The sequence below is a fragment of the Heterodontus francisci genome, chromosome 2, assembly GCF_036365525.1.
Source record: "Heterodontus francisci isolate sHetFra1 chromosome 2, sHetFra1.hap1, whole genome shotgun sequence".
In the NCBI taxonomy this organism is placed as follows: domain Eukaryota; kingdom Metazoa; phylum Chordata; class Chondrichthyes; order Heterodontiformes; family Heterodontidae; genus Heterodontus; species Heterodontus francisci.
Window position 1 is genome coordinate 199720559 of NC_090372.1, and position 16941 is coordinate 199737499.

Consider the following 16941-nt stretch of genomic DNA (forward strand, 5'->3'; position numbering starts at 1 on the left):
TAATGTCACTTTGTGGGTAACGTGGGTATTTCTGATGTAAATAATAGTGAACTGTTAAGCGATAAAGCACTGGAAGAGTTGTTGCACTAAAGCTGCCTTGTGTGTTTCCATTTCATGTTACCGAGACGCAGGAGAATGGGATGTGAGTGTTGGCAGAGTAATGGAGCATGCTGGTGAAGACTGTATATGGTGGAGAGTCTGGAACCATCCTGCACATTCATCCTTACCCCTTTGCCACCCCCCACCATTGCCCAGGGGTCTTCCTCTGCTCCAGCAGATGCTGCTCCTCATCACTGGTTGAAGCAATCTCAGAGAAGCGTGATCCCATTTTCTCTATTGCTCTTCCTTCATTGGAAATGGAACGTGGAGTTTTCCTGAACGCCACCCCACCCCCCCATCATGAACCCTTGACACCCATTAGCAGAAGGACCTGTCCCTGGCCTGCCCCTCCAATCCCCCACAAAATGCCCTTGTCAAGAGTGCAGAGATATGAAAGATAAGTCTTCTCATGACTACAACTGGTTGCCTGTGGACGAAGGCCTTCTCTGAGCCTTCCTCCTTCAACGGTGCCTCTTGCTTCTGTCCTGCTATTCCAGCTCAGTCTCTGCTGTATCACCGCCTCCTCCTCCCCGTAGAATCTGCACCTTCGGAAGAAAATTCAAAACTGGTTCTTTAACGAGTGGGGAACAAGCTTAAGTGGCCATTTACACAGAGTGATTGGGTTGCTGCTTCGCACTCCTGCCGCTACCTTTTAAACTCGGAGCATATTGATTTCGCATTGGGAAACTGGCACATTGACCTGAGGGGCGAGTTTAAGTGATCGCCCTCCCCTTTCCTGCCCTCCCGAATGAATAAATATCCCGCCCTGCATGCTTCATGAAGAATTCTTCAATCTGATTGGTTAAGGAGACACATCCTTTGCTTACCCTGTACACATAGGTGACAGATCCCCTGTCGAGCATTCTGTGCTGAAATGGCTTTCTATTACGGCAAGTTCCAGCGCAGAAGCTCACAGAAAGTCTCTGGGCAAGTGTAAGTGCAATGAATGGCCAGTGCCACTCGTCCGCCACTGACTGCAAAATCTGATCCGGTGAGACACTGGTTCTGCATTCGCAATCACGATGAAGGAGTGGGGAATGTATAATTCTCTCTTATGCTGTCCAAGTTACACGGCATAAATACCTGCTTTTTCATTTTCTGGAGAAGCAGATTTGACTGAATGATTCTCTCAAATGCTTAAATGCTATTAACTGCTTCTTAAAACGTCTGTTTTCAGAAATAACTCCAGACCAGTCTCGTAAATTGAGGGATCTCAGAATTTAATACTGTTTATTTAGTAAGTTTGGTAGGAAATGATAATATCTTCAACTCATTGAGACAGTTTTACATACACAGCAATAATAAAAATGAGATGTTTAAAGCAATGATATAAATGCACCTATAGTATAGCTATTGATACTTTGATAACAAGATTTTATAATATGATTTTCTGATGTGAATGTTGCTAAACTATAAAGTTGTAGTACAGGATTTGTAGTCCAATGGTAACATGTTAGTACTTTGATGGCAATGTGTTAGTATTTTGACTGTTGACATTTTTTAAAAATCCCTTTCTTAGGTCCCAAGCTCCTGTCTTCACCACTATCAGTGAATATTTTGGAATATTATCTTAAATGTCACATATGAAAACTCTAATGTTTACAGGTTTAAAGAATAATGGAAGTAAGTGTCCCTAAAGTACAGTTGTGATAGGGTTAATAATTAGCAATCAAAAGGGTTTCTTCACACAGACAGTGCTCAAAAGCTGCAACAGGTTGTTGGGAAGGGTACTTGAGGCCAGGACTAATTTAAGAAACAGCTAAATGCTGATCGAGTGGAGGCATAGGGTTGTGATTCTAGATCAGATTAAGGGCTGGATTTTCCTGGCCCCATGGAAATGGGGTTGGAGTTAGGGGAGCTGCATCATTATGGCTCCCTGATGCATTCCTGCCACCGGGGGACTTTCCTGGGGCGGGCTGGGAAGAGGGTCAGCTGTCCACTTGAGGCGGTCTCCCAGCAGCAGACCAGGGGGACATCGGAGCCGGAGGCCCCAAGCCCCAATGACGGGGCTGCGGGGATGAAAGCCCGTAGCACCGTCCTTCACTAGTCCGGTAGAGGGGTTCCCCCTCCACCCCAACGTCCTTACTGGTTTCAGGCCTCTTTATTTCATTAACTCTCTGCCGATAACTCAGGGTGCCTCCATGTTTAGGTGCCCTCACCCTCACGTGCCTGCCTCAGCAATGCCCATCTCTCCCATTGGAGCTGTGGGCCTGACATCACTGCAGGTCCTCTAATTGGGCCTGCAGCCTCGGGAGCCCGCCATTGGCTGCCTCCTGGAAGGTTGCACTAGCGGGTGCACTGACGACATGGGTGGGCTCAGGACCCCCATATGGGCTGTTGTCATAGTCCACTGGAAAATCCCGCCCTAAGTGTTTTCTTAGTCCAACCTAATTTTGCGATCAGTATGACCATAGTTTTTTTTTATTTTTTTAAATTTGTTTTTATTCGTTCACTGGATGTGGGCATCGCTGGTTAGGCCAGCATTTATTGCCCATCCTAATTGCCCTTGAGAAGGTGGTGGGGAGGTGCCTTCTTGAACCGCTGCAGTCCGTGTGGGGTAGGTATACCCACAGTGCTGTTAGACATTCTTAAAATGGGAAAGCTTAGTGTAAAGGAGTGATATTCTAGTTCCCAAGTGAGAGTGTAAATTTGCAAAATGAGCCATTTAATAAATCTGTGGACAAAATACTTAAAAAAGAAAATCCATAAATTACAGATAATTTCCAAAGGAAGTGACCACATTGTTAATCCTCTGAGTACTAAATCAAACCTCTTTGTACCATGGATGACAAGATTTTTCACTCCCTTCCCACTCTCATTTTTTTCAAAGCAACTAAAAAAGGCAACAGACAACATTTTTCACAAATCACAACATATTCATTATGCAAGGACTACAAGGCAGCTTGTATGTAAAATAGGTGAGACGTTTATATACTTTTCCATTTTCTTTAAGAACAAGTACAAGAACTTACCTGGTTTGCTTATTGTTGTTCATCTTCCCTGGTCACTTTTAATGGTTAATAATCAGATTGTATTTTACAACAGAAGATTAATTGGGGGAATTGGAAAATGAATACAATTTTTAGGAGGTGCAGAGTTTGCAAATCAATGGAGCTTTTGCTTGACTAGAACTTGCAATGTGATCATCAGCACTCAGAGGATTAAAGAAATGTTAGCGAACACCAACACTAATTCAGTGAGAAGTGGGAGAAGGCAACCCTGTTGATGCATGAAGCTGTATAGAAAAAAATGTACATAGGTATAAAAAAAAATACGTTCACATTGCCAGAAAATAGCGACACTGCAACCATACACTTAAAGCAAGCACTTTGTCGACATTCCAAAGGTGGACAGGTGTGTTGCCATGCACAGGTGAATCTTATAAGACTGACACAGAAATACAGAAAGAGGACATTTGGAAACCTGTAACATCATTGTCAGCAACTAGGATATACATTTATTAAAGTAACAGCAAAGGATATGCCAACTCTGAGCGTTGCAGTTGGGCTTCAATGTTACTGTTGGAATGGGATGAACTGAACCATGGCAAGTCGATGAAAATGAATATATAACTTTAGATACACAAACAGAATAGAAGGAGAAAGGAGAGAAATTATGTTCAAACAAAGGTAGTTTAGTTTATTTGGACAATACAGCCCCATCCTGGGTAAAAAACAAATGGTCCTAAACTTTAGAATTACAAGCAAAATCTTCATTATCTGTGATAATAGTGATGGCCCTGCCTAGTGGAGAGAGATAATTGGTGGATAATTGCAAATCTCTATGGTTCAGCCAATACCTCAGAGATGGGAATGGAGACAAGGATAATGCATACAAAATATTGTGAATTTAATATTTCTTGGGCTTTGTGGTTGACTTATAATCAGGCAGAAGGGGCAGACAGAATGATGAGGCAATGTCTCACCTACAGCTTTATCTCAGGAAAATCCTAGTAACTGAATGGGGGATAGTTAAATAATTGAAATACAAATAATGGAGGTTCCACTGCAAGTCAATGTTTCCTGTTGTTGTTGTTGTATTTGTTGTGCTATAAAACTGCTTGTGCAGTTTGGTTTCCACCTCAAGCCATGAAATAACTTGAACGTTTGCTGATGTACTGGGCTTTGTTGTTGTTGTTGTTGATATCTAGGTAATCCTGACAAAACATTTGCTGAATGTATGGGCAAACCTTCTTGATCTACTTGACCTCTGCGCCTGCTGATGTTCTCCTCAATCATCCATTAAGTGTATTTCTGTAACACCCCCATCACATGAGAAATTACAAAGGCTGACACCACTTTTTTTTGGGGTGGGGGGGGGAATGTCAATTACATCAGAACAGTCAACCACTTTGATTGCTATTTTCATGCTGGAGATTCTTCCGATGAGGACGCAGTGATGTCAGTGCAGGCAGTTCCTGCTCTCGGTCTTTGTAACATGCTAATATAACACTGTCTGGAAAACAAAATCAGTTGTATTTTATAAAAGAGATGTTTGTGCTTGGCAAGCCGCTCAAAAAAATTTAATCATCCTCTTCCTCCTCCACTTCTGTTTTATCTGCTATCTTGTCGGGAGGCCTGAAGCATTTTTCAAAGAACCTGACAATCGATTTGTGCAGGTGCTGCTTAATCGCGGTTTTTTCCATGAAATGGCCCTCATCGGGGTATATCTGTAAAAGAGTTACATTTGTGTATAAGTAACAGAACTGTATTCTGGTAAATAGATGAACTGCTCTGACATCATCACCACCAACTACTGGAATTTATATAGCAACTGAAAGTTGCTCTACAGGTGAGATATCAAGCAAAATTTGACACCAAGCCACATAAAAAGATTTGCACAGATTTGTCCAGATTTTCTATTAAAACAACAATGAAGCTATCAGCACCCACCCTTTCTAATGATTAAATGGGACAGAAACTTCCAGAGAGTTCACATTTGCAGTTAAATGTGCAACTGAAGAGGTTGCTGTCCAAGTTGCTCTGCTCCTCCAGAAGCTTTGCTATAACAGTATCTCACCGAGACACTCTGCATTGAAGGGTATGAAGTGATAGATACCCACTAAACACATCAGAACAAGTTAGTGCGTAAGTTTTAACACCGTGATAAGTCTTAAATATTGCCAAACATCTTCTCTGGCACTGAAAAGTAACTTTTACGAGTGTGGAGTCTCAATCCTTCAGATTTTAATTGTTGTTTGAGATTTTCAAACTAATAAAAAGTGAACAATTTTATTTGACTTTTTATTTCTGTCTCTTTTATCTGATGCTCTTAATCCCATCTTTGTTTCCCTCTCTCTATTTTTCTTTCTGTACATGATTTGATATTGAATTTAGTATTCTAACACACACTTCCTCATTTAGACTCTACGTGTTTCAGTCAGGATTGTTCAATCTGATTGGCTAAGGAGACAGACCATTGCTTGCCCTGTTTACACAGGTCCCCAGATCTCCTGTAGAGGACGCTATGCCGAAATGGATTTCTAATCACTGCAAGTTCCAGTGCAAAAGCCAACACAATGTCTGTGGGCAAGTGCAAGTGTAAGGAAAGGCTTAATCCATTCGGTCACTGTCAACTGCAAAATCCAGGCCATTAGGACAACTAGTCTAAGTGGTACATTTTAAAAAGCAACTTAAAAGGATGAGAAAAAGATTGAGAGATGGAGATGTTTAGGAAGGGAATTCCAGAGATTAGGGCCTAGGCAGCTGAAGGTCCTGCTGTCAATGGTGGAGTGAAGGAAATTGGGGATGTGCAAGAGGCCAGAATTGTGGAGAACAGGAGGGTTGTGAGATTACAGAGATAGGCAGGGGTGAGGCCATGGATGGATTTGAACATAAGGATGAGACATTTTAAAATGTAAGTATTGCCAGACTAGGAATCAATCAGCAAGCACATGGGTGCATGAGACTTGGTCCAAGTTAGGATACAGGCAGCAGAGTTTTGGATGAGCTCAATTTTATGGAGGTTGGTAGGTAGGAGGCCAGCCAGGAGTGCACTGCAATAGTTGAATATGGAGGTAACATCATTGTTAAAGTTCTATTGTCGTTCCTTTCAAATGGATTTCTTCCTGTTTTATATCATGCATTAGGCCGCCAGTCTTATCAATATATTTACAAGCATTGTAACACTACTAGCTGACGCTCATCAACAATCAGAATTCAGATTATAGGGTAGATTCTTGCATCTTACACTCCTACCGGGGAGCTGCATTCAAAGGGAGTGAATTTGTAGAATGGGGTCTTCAGTGTTGTCCTTTCTATGTTTCATGTTTCCTTTGTGAACTGGGAGCATGGGATTGATTCATTAACCCCGGGGAGTTGATGGCAACCTATATGTGGTCTTCCTTTATGTGCTAGTTCATAGGGAACTTGCTAGCTAATGTCACCAAGAAGATAACCAAATGCCTGAAAGTGGCCTCCTGGTCTGCAAAGCATGAAAGCATTTGTCATCCGAAAGAAGAATTAATTAAACCTTATGTTCTTTACTAAGTGTGCCAATTTATATTGGTAGAAGCAGGGGGGCTTAATAATTTAATGGGCTGTGGATGCTGCCTGCTTTTCTTTGGATTGTGGGCAACAATGGCAAGGCAGTAATGGTTTGGCTGCCACTATATGTGTATGGCAGCCTACTGGTTATAAGACCTTCTTCGATACTGCCTGAAATATAGTGCACGTGTTACTAATGGAATAATAAGGGACACCTATATGTGGTTTCCTTATTAATACAATGTGTATCCATTTATGCTGAGAGATGTTTTTCATAATATGCAGGCATATGAAAATGGTGATTAAAGGGGGAAATAAGCTAGGACCACTGGGAGTGAGAGAGAGAGATTGAAGGTTAAGCAGTTGGCGTAATGTATCTCAATTATTCTGCACAAACTATTTCACATTCAACATTTAGGTGAATTAGCTTGTGGCCATGTTGTAGAATGGAATGTGGAATGAATAAATGTACCTTTGAAGATTTCTTGAATTAAGAGATTGACTTTCAAAATGATACAATTACTCCCCACAGCTTTTCCATATTTGTGGTGATTTTCTTTTATCAGATATCTGGCATTGTCAAATAACTTGCGATAAATTGCAATACTGGTAATCCTGGCCATATCGGACAGTGACTAAAGCGTGGCTACCCCACCCAAACCCGACCAGACCCGACGACATGTGTCAGGTTCGGGTCAGGTCAGGTCTTTCCTCTGGGTTCCGGAATTCAGGCTCGGGTCAGGTCGGGCTGGATGTGGACAGTGCTGTATTGCTCCGGGAAGTAATCTTCAAATGAACATTCAGGACGTCAAGGCGGGAAACGTGCAGTCTGGACTCCGCACTCTGCAGTAAAGCCTGGCTACCTGACCAAACCCGACTACATGTTTCGGGTTCAGGTGGGGTTGGGCATTTAAAAAAATTAAAGGACTCAGGCCCGGGTCGGGTTCGGGTTGGCTGTTGTCGGCTCAGGCCCGGGTCAGGTTGTAATGTTATATCCGAGCCAGGCTTTACCAGTGACTGAGGAAATCAGGACAACAACTTGCATTTAAATACCACCTTTAACATAGTAAGACGACCCAAAGTGCTTCACAGAAGCATTATCAAACAAAATTGGACATTGAGTCACATAAGGAGCTATTTGGACAAGTGACCAAAAGCTGGGGCAAAGAGGTAGGTATTATAGATCATCTTAAAAAGGGGGAGAAAGAAGGAGAGACAGATAGGTTTAGAGAGTGAATTGCAATGATTAGGGACTATTTTACTCTGGTAAACCTGTTGCCTGCAGATATCATTTCATAGACATTTTGTTGAAAAATGACAGACTGCTAATATCTGCTGAGACACATGTCCCAATGTAAGTGCCAAAATGTGTCCACTCTGAATATCCAACACTGAACCAGGTGGATTGACAGGCACCTGCACGATTAGGAGGTACATCTTGGATTCTCACTATTGCAATAAGGCTGTAAAGCTTGGGAGTTTGTAACCCCAGCAGGAGGGGAAGTGGTGGTGATGGGGGTGGAGTCGGGTGGGATGGGTTGAGGATGCCATTCTGGCCCCTTCCGGAACTTCCCATAGCCACCTCCATCTGAAATGCTGAAAAGACGATCAATTCAGGTCCCCAGGTGATCCCCACACCCACTCACCTGAACCAATACCTGTGCCGACCATACTCCACATCCCAATAAAGGCCCAGGGCAGGGGAAGTTTAAGGTACGGAGATGACCCCTCCAGCTTTCCCTTTACATTGATGGCCGTGTGTGGGATGGGTAGAAGCTAGGCAAACAGACTAACCCAAAAACCTCCTCCTGAGGCCCCCAGCATCACAGATGCCAGTCTTCAGCCAATCCGATTCATTCCATATGATATCAAGAAACGGCTAAAGGTACTGGATACTTCAAAGGCTATGGGCCCTGACAACATTCGGGCAATAGTACTGAAGACTTGTCCTTCAGAACTAGCCGTACTCTTAGCAAAGCTGTTCCAGTACAGCTACGGCACTGTGGAAAATTGCCCAGGTATGTTGTGCACAAAAATCACACAAATCCAACCCAGCCAATTACTGCCCCATCAGTCTGCTCCCGATCATCAGCAAAGTGATGGAAGATGTTGTCAACAGTGCTATAAAGCGACACTTGCTCAGCAACAACCTGCTCACTGACGCTCAGTATGTTCCGCCAGGGCCACTCATCTCTTGACCTCACTACCGCCTTGGTCCAAACATGGACAAAAGAGCTGAACCCCAGAGGTGAGGTGAGAGTGACTGCCCATGACATCAAGGCAGCATTTGACTGTGTATGGCATCAAAGAGCCCTAGCAAAACTGGAGTCAATGGGAATCTGGGGAAAAACTCTCCGTGGTTGGAGTCATACCTAGCACAAATAAGATGGTTGTGGTTGTTGGAGGTCAATCATCTCAGTCCCAGGACATCACTGCACGAGCTCCTTAGGGTAGTGTCCTAGGCACAACCATCTTCAGCTGCTTCATCAATGACCTTCCCTCCATGATAAGGTCAGAAGTGGGGATATTCGCTGATGATTGCACAATGTTCAGCACCATTTGCGACTCCTCAGATAACGAAGCAGCCTGTGTCCAGATGCAGCAAGACCTGGACAACATCCAGGCTTGGGCAGATAAGTGGCAAGTGCCAGACAATGACCGTCTCAAACAAGAGAGAGTCTAACCATTTCCCCTTGATGTTCAATGGTATTATCATCACTGAATACCCCACCATCAACATCCTGGGGGCTTACCATTAACCAGAAACTGAATTGGACCAGCCACATAAATGCTGTGGCTACAAGAGCAGGTCAGAGGCTGGGAATTCTGTGGCAAGTAATTCACCTCCTATTTCCCCAATGCCTGTCCACCATCTGCAAGGCACAAGTCAGGATTGTGCTGTAAAGGCCAGCTACCCGACCCAAACCCGACTGGACCCGATGACATGCGTTGGGTTCATGTTGGGTCGCACTTCCGGGTCCGGCATTTGGCCTCGGGTCCGGCCGGGTTGGACACACTCTCTCCCAAGTAAGTGACTCCACTGTTAATTTAATTTTTGGACTAGAAAGCTGGTTTTGTTACAGTTATTTTAAGCTTGTGCAGATCAGCAACAAGGTGAAAAACGGAAGATAAGTTAACTGATGGTCGGGTCGGATCAGGTGCAGGAAAAATTGGAAGGACTCGGGCCGAGTCGGGCTTGGGTTCGATGTGGTTCTGTCGGGCTCGGGTCGGGTTTTTTTTTTGCAGACCTGAGCAGGCCTTTAGTGTGATGGAATACTCTCCACTTGCCTGGATGGGTGCAGCTCCAACAACACTCACCATCCAGGACAAAGCAGCCTCCTTGATTGGCACCCCATCCATCACCTTCAACATTCACTCCCTCCACCACTGACTCACAGTGGCAGCAGTATGTAGCATATACAAGATGCACCGCAGCAACTCACCAAGGCTCCTGCAACAGCACCCTCCAAACCCGCGACCTCTTCCACCTGCAAGTTCTCCTCCAAGTCACACAACATCCTGACTTGGAACTTTATCGCCGTCTCTTGTCTGTCGCTGGGTCAAAATCCTGAAACTCCCTTCCTAACAGCACAGTGGGTGTACCTACATCCCAAAGACTGCAGTGGTTCAAGAAGGCAGCTCACCACTACCTTTTCAAGGGCAATTTGAGATGGTCAATAAATGCTGGCCTAGCCAGTGGTGCCCACATCCCCTGAACAATTAAAAAAAACTCTGGCACTAGGCTAGGAGTCAGCATCATTACCGCCCATTCCAGCTTGTTCCGATAGGGTTACAACAATTTCCAGAACTGTAATTGATTTGCAAGTGGAAATGAGCTGCTGTACAGGCCACATGCAAATCCATGTCCATCTTTAGATTTCAAGATGTTAAAATTTGATTTCATTTAAATGGCATGGAAAGTTCAGTGGGAGATGATAGTACCCTCTCTTTTAAAAGAAGGAAATAGTACAGCCATCATAAACTTCTTTCATGTTTTTCTTAAACATGTAGGGGATAATTTTGGCTTGGAGTGATAGTGTGAAACGGGGGCTATCAATTCGGGGGCTTTTTACACATCTTACTTATTTTCGTTGCTAATGAAGTCAGTGAAGATGAAAATTGGGAGTGTGGTATAATGGGTGGCTGATTTGATATCACCCATTTGACTCAAAGTGAAATTTAATACCCCCACCCCCACCCCCGTGCACTACCCGTAGAGTTGGTTCTCCTTCTGTGCTAGGCCTTGCCGATGACATCAACTACAAGGAGTGTCCTGGAGTGGCTCTATCGGGGGTGTGAAACTTCAAATCAGCTGAGAAATGTTCCAATGGTGCTGGCTCCAGAGTGCCACACCATGAATGTGGATGTCCCAGCAGATTGTGCGATTGCCTAGGTCAGGTGGCTTTTAGGCCCATTCCCCAGGCAGTGGTCTGGATTCTATAGAGCCCTTGACATTGGGATCGGTGGCGGGGGAGGCCTGAAGGTGGCCCCGGATGAGGCCCGTCACGGACCTCGATGCCAGCTGTGCCTGGCCCGTAATTGCCGGCGGCGCGAGGCCTCATGGCAGCACCCCCACTGCTCGGCGATGGGAATGCAATTTAAGTAAATTAAAATACTTGCATTAATGAATCTCCCATCTCCTCCTGATGTCCCGCCGCGATCTTCATCCTGGCGGCCGGCACTGCCGTGCCTTCGGATCACCGTCTGGGGCGTCTGAGGCGCAACACTGGTGGGGAGGGGGGAGGAGGTAAGTTTCTCAGTGCGGTGTGGGACGCACGGGTCTACTTAACGTCATGGATATAGGGGATGGTGGGAAGGGTTATAGTTTAAAGTTTGTGCAGTTGCAGGGGAGGAAGGTCAGATAGTAAAGGTCAGTGTTTGGGGGCTGAAAGGGCAAATAAAGAATTTATTTGTTATGGGGGGGGGGGGGGGGTGGGAGAGGGGCAAAGGAGATGTATATGTTTAATTTTGTTTAATTGCTCTTTAAATTTGCTGGTAGGGCTAACAGCTCTTTAAAAATGGCGTCAGCGCCTGCGCAAAGGCAGCTGACGCCATTGCCAGGGACAGACAGCTCACCCCCTCCATGTGATTGGGGTGAGGTGGGGTGGGGGGGTGGGGATGGTGGGTGGTGGACGGCCCATCCCGGCTATTTAAATGAACCGCTGCGCTTGGAATTGCGGCGGCTCTTTGCGTGTGGCCCGCACAGGCGGACCGCCATTTTTTATGCCCGCTGCTGATTTCACTGGTGTGCTTATAGAATTCAGCATAGTGTTTAGGAGGATCTTCACTATAACTAATGTTACCCAAGTGGCTAAGCACGGAGGGAGATACTATTGAAGAGTTTGCATGGCAGCAAGAAAATGCGCTACTTTATGGGTAGGGCATCATAAGAACCACAGAATAGTACAGCACAAAAGGGGGCCATTTGGCCTTTCAAGTCTGTGCTGGCTCCTTCGAAGAGCAATCCAATTAGTCCCACTCCCCTGCTCTTTCCCCACATTTCTGCAATTTTTTTCTTCTTCAAGTACTTATCCAATTACCTTTTGAAAGTTACTATTTAATTTGATCCCAGTCATTCCAAATCCCAAGAACTCGTTGAATCAAAAAGTTTTTCATGTCGCTTCTGGTTCTTTCGCCAACCAACTTAAATCTGTGCCCTCTGGTTATTGACCCTCCAGCCAATGGAAACAGCTTCTCCTTAATTAATTTATCTCAAGTTGGTTAGCTCAGTTGGCTAAAGTGCAATGCAGAAAGTCACTGACAGTACAGGTTCAAGCCCTGTACCGGCTGTGGTAGTTCACGGAGGCCTGCCTCCTTGCCTTGCCCTGGGCTTGAGAAGTGGTGCCCCTCAAGCTATACATTACCAACTGTCTTTCTCTAATAGATTCCTTTGGGACTAGGGCTAGAATACCAACCCTATCTAAATTCTTCATGGATTGTAAACCTCCTCTGAGCTTTCACTGCTCGAAGAACAATAACACCAGCTTCTGTACAACTGCATGTAGTGGTTATGTTACTGGACGATTAATCCAGAGTCCTGGATTAATAATCCAGAGAACACAAGTTCAAATCCTATCGTGCCAGTTTGAGAAGGAGTATCACCCTTTTTAACACAAAGCAGCGACTTTGTAAATCGCGCGCAGATAAAATACCTGCAAAGAATAGTTAGCCTTTGCATTGATTAAGTGGTTTATAAGGTCTGCTGTATGCTGGAAATGGACAGTTTCTGAAAAAGAAAGAGACAGTCATGAGATAAAAAGGAAAAACAAACTGTAAATCCTGAAAGCTGAAATAGCAGAAATAAACAGCAGGGTTATGAGCTTTTGCAAGAAGAACGAACAAATACCAAGAAAAGTCTACAACTAAACCATTAACTGACTTTTAGTAATATAGGAACAGGAAGAGGCCATTCAGCCCCTCAAGCAAGTTCTCCCATTCAATTAGATCCTGGCTGATCTGTCTTATCTCCATTTAGCTGCCTTTGTTGCACATCCCTTAACATCCTTGTCTAACAAAAATCTATCAATCTCAGTCTTGAAATTTTCAATTGATCTACAGCCTCAACAGCTTTTCGGGGTACAGCATTCCAGATTTCCACTACCCACTGTGTGACGACGTGCTTCCTGACATCACCCATGAACGGTCTAGCTCTAATTTTAAGATTATGCTCCCTATTATGGACTACTGTACCAGAGGAAATAGCTTCTCCTGACCTACCATATCAATTCCTTTAATCATCTTAAACACCTCAATCACCCCATAACCTTCTATACTCTATGGAATAGAAGCCTAGTCAATGCAACATGTCCTCATAATTTAACCCCTTTGGCCCTTGTATCATTCTGCTGAATCTGCACTACATTCTCTCCAAGACGAATTTATCCTTTCTGAGGTGCAGTGCCCAGGACCTTTCTCTTTTCAATGCTGGGCAACCTATTGTACATTTCCAGTGTGTTCTATTTTTAAAACATAAGACTTTCCCTTTCCTTGCAAAAGAAATATAACATGATTATTTCTGACTTGAGTTCAGTGTAATTTTTCATTTCATGAACTGGTCCTTAATACTAGCATTCTATGACTTCTTGTATCATAAAGCACAGCCAAACACAGAGTGATACATCAAAGGTCTTATCTTCAAGCGACTGAAACTTCTGTAATTGTTATTTTTAATTTGCATGACATTTTCGTTTCCTTAGCAAACAATTGAGATGTAAAGAGATAATTACCAACTGCATTTGAGTATCATTCTATCGAATAGGTCAAACACTTCCTAACACTTCTACATAATTTTAAAATGCTCGCTTCTAATTGCCTTCAATCATCTTGTCCATTTATATCCCATCAAAGAACCATCTAAAGGGTAAACATGACCTTGAGATCGACGGAGGAGATTCCCATGATAAATTCAGTCTGCTTCATTAAAAGTAGGGCACACACACAGTGCACAAAAGGGTTTAATATTTAGGGTTTAGGGTCTGGTGTGCACAAAGCCAGCTCACCAGAGCTATGATGGAGGAGAATCTGGAACCAACCTTGCTTTGGGAAATGGAGCTCTATGCAAAGAAGATTCAACACATGAGCAGAACACCCCAGCACCTAAATACTGGTGTACTTTTAATACTAACATCCCACAGTGTTGCGATCCCAGCAGGGAGCCGTGTTCACAGTGAGTGTAAGTCACCAAGACTATATCATTGTAGCCCCATTTCTCCATCCTCTCAACCCCTGTAGCCTGCGTCTCCACTGGGAAGGTGGGATTACGCAGTTACTCTAACAGTCCAGAAAGATTTCAGCCTCTTTCTGAACACCACAAAGATCAAAAATGGAAGTTGTCCTGAGAACTTTATAACCTGGACCCTAGCACCGGACACTGCACTGGTGTAAAGCTCAGCCAATGTGAGACTACCCCCTAGGAGTTGGTCTGGTGCCTCTTGCTGTTATTGCATTTCTCCATTAGACCACGGACATGACTCATTCACTCGTACAGCATGGAAACAAGCTACTTGACCCACCAAGTCTGTGCAAGTAGAACTTCCGCAGGAGTTCCACCAATATCCCTCCATAAACTTAGCAGAATATACCTCAGAGAAATTGTGCAAAAGTAGATATCTCTGCTTGTTTCCCTGGGCTCTTTACCGACCTTTTGATGAAGCTATTGGCAGGGCGGAAGGGGGAGATCAGAAGAAGCTCTGTGGAAATCCCAGGCCTCTCAGTCCATCGTGCCTGCATCGGCTCTCTGAAAGAACTATCCAATTAGCCCCACTACCTTACTGTTTCCCCTAACACCGCAAATTTTTACTTTTTAAGAAGAGGTCCAATTCCCTTTTGAACACTACTACGGAGGTCCAGCGGGGGGTGAGAAGCGGCCCGCCTGCCCGAGGCCAATCAAGACCCTTAAGTGGCCACTTAACGGCCACTTAAGGGCCCTCGCCCGCCTCCACAGGTATTTACCCATGGCAAGCGGGTGTGCCGGGGACGTGAAAGGGCACCCAGCTATAGCTGCCGGCCTTTCCGCACCCCGGGACGGGTCCTGACAATTGGGCACAGGGTGCCCAATTGAGGGCCGCCCCCGCCTCCCAACCCAACCCCAGGATCCAAGACGCCCCCCTCACCCCCAAACGACCACCCTAGCCTCACCAGGGCACGACCGATTGCCCTGAGGCAACCCAAACTTACCTTCAGTCCCGGCTCCTTGGTATCCTCCTCAGTCGGCTGGGTTGCAGTCCCAGCAGTGGCCACCGCTCCCAGTGGCGCTGCTGAGACTAAGAGCTGCTGGCCCACTGATTGGCCGGCAACTCACTGAGGCGGGACCTCCTCCCTCAAGTGGGTGGAAGTCCCGCCTCGGGCCAACTAAAGCCTGGGGATCCGTAAAATGCCGGGCGGATCCCCAGGCTGGGCAGAAGCGGGTTCAGCACCGACATTTACGTCGGAGTCCTGCTCCCGTCCGCCCACTGTAAAATTCCGGCCATTGTGTCTGTGCCTGCTTTTTGAAAGAACTTTTCACAGGCCCACTCAACTGTTCTTTCCCCAGAGCCTTTTCGAGTATATATATATATATATATATATATATAATGATCGTACATTAGTTTCCTACTGTTGCTGTCTCACCAACCAATGAAACAATGTCACTATTGACCTTATTAATGACCCTTTGTTATTTTGAAGACCTCAATCTGATCCCCCTGAACCTTCTCAGCTCTGGTGAAAATACTTTGCAAGTCTCCCTTCACAACTGTATGTAAAAATTAATTTCACAAATTGTAATGCAGAATTAGGCAATATGTCCACCTGACAGCAGCAAAATAAATTCAGGGCATTAAAGAGCTTTGAGATTCAATTGGGACATTTAATAACAATAAAACAGTCAAATGGTGTCCTTTACAAATGATGTGTTGCAGCCATGATCTACACTAATTCTAAAAATCTGAAAGGACATGTAGCAAGTAAAGCCTTAATGATTTTGAGAGTGGTCCAGTTTATCAGAGTACCACATGATTCTGGACATCATTGCCGGTGCTGTAAGCAGATTGAATGGTAACTTTCAAAAGGGAAATGGGACTTTACTTAAAAAGGAAAACAAAATGCAGAGCGATGGGGAAAAGGGAAGGGTTTGGGACTAATCGGCAGCTCTTTCAGAGAATCTGCACAGTCATGAATGACCTGCTTCAGTGATATGATTGTATGAGTATTCTTGACTTAATGTTCACAACTCTCACAAATCCGAAGTTCCAACCTCACCAGAAAGACAAAGAAAGACAATCCTTCAGGACTAATTCAAAAAACATTGAGCTATCACATCCCGAGTGCCATAAATAAGGATATGGGGATGGGCGGGAAGTGAAGTTGAGATGGAAGATAAGCCATTACTTTATTGAATGGCAGAGCAGGCTTGAGGGGCCTATAGCATACATCTGCTCCTCTTTCTTATGCTTTTAAATGGATGTTTGCTTTTAATCTGCTATGCAATTGATATTCCCTGCCAAACTCTTTGTAAATTGAGTTTTCTTTGCTAATGTGCCATTGGAATGGAACAGAAAGCTGTCACTAGGTTTATTCAATGTATTGGCATCAATCTGTTATAAAACTGTACTTAGGCCAAAAAGTCTCTTGGTTGTTGCTCTTCAGCACCTTTCAATTAGGATACTCGCAGCCTGACATCAGAGAGGGGGGCATCAGCCTGTATACTGTTTAATCTGTTTTCATAGAGTCACAGAGCTTTACAGCACAAAAACAGGCCCTTCGGCCCAACGCGCCTGCGCCGACCATCAAGTACCTGTCCTAACTAATCCCATTTCCCCGCACTTGGCCCGTAGCCTTGTATGTTAGGGCGTTTCAATTGTTCATCTAAATACTTCTT

At 44.6% G+C, this 16941-nt stretch overlaps 1 protein-coding gene across 2 annotated transcripts in view; it reads right to left on the reverse strand.

The window, feature by feature from the left end:
- Positions 1–1414: 1414 nt before the first annotated feature.
- Positions 1415–16941, reverse strand: part of dpp6a (dipeptidyl-peptidase 6a) — a 1544902-nt gene continuing 1529375 nt past the window's right edge. For both annotated transcript variants that reach the window (XM_068015021.1, XM_068015020.1), the window contains exons 25-26: positions 12737–12810; positions 1415–4768 (exon numbers count right to left, since the gene is read on the reverse strand). In XM_068015021.1, coding sequence (XP_067871122.1) covers positions 4622–4768; positions 12737–12810 — 221 coding nt within the window. In that variant the 3' untranslated portion in view covers positions 1415–4621. The remainder of the gene's footprint in view (positions 4769–12736; positions 12811–16941) is intronic.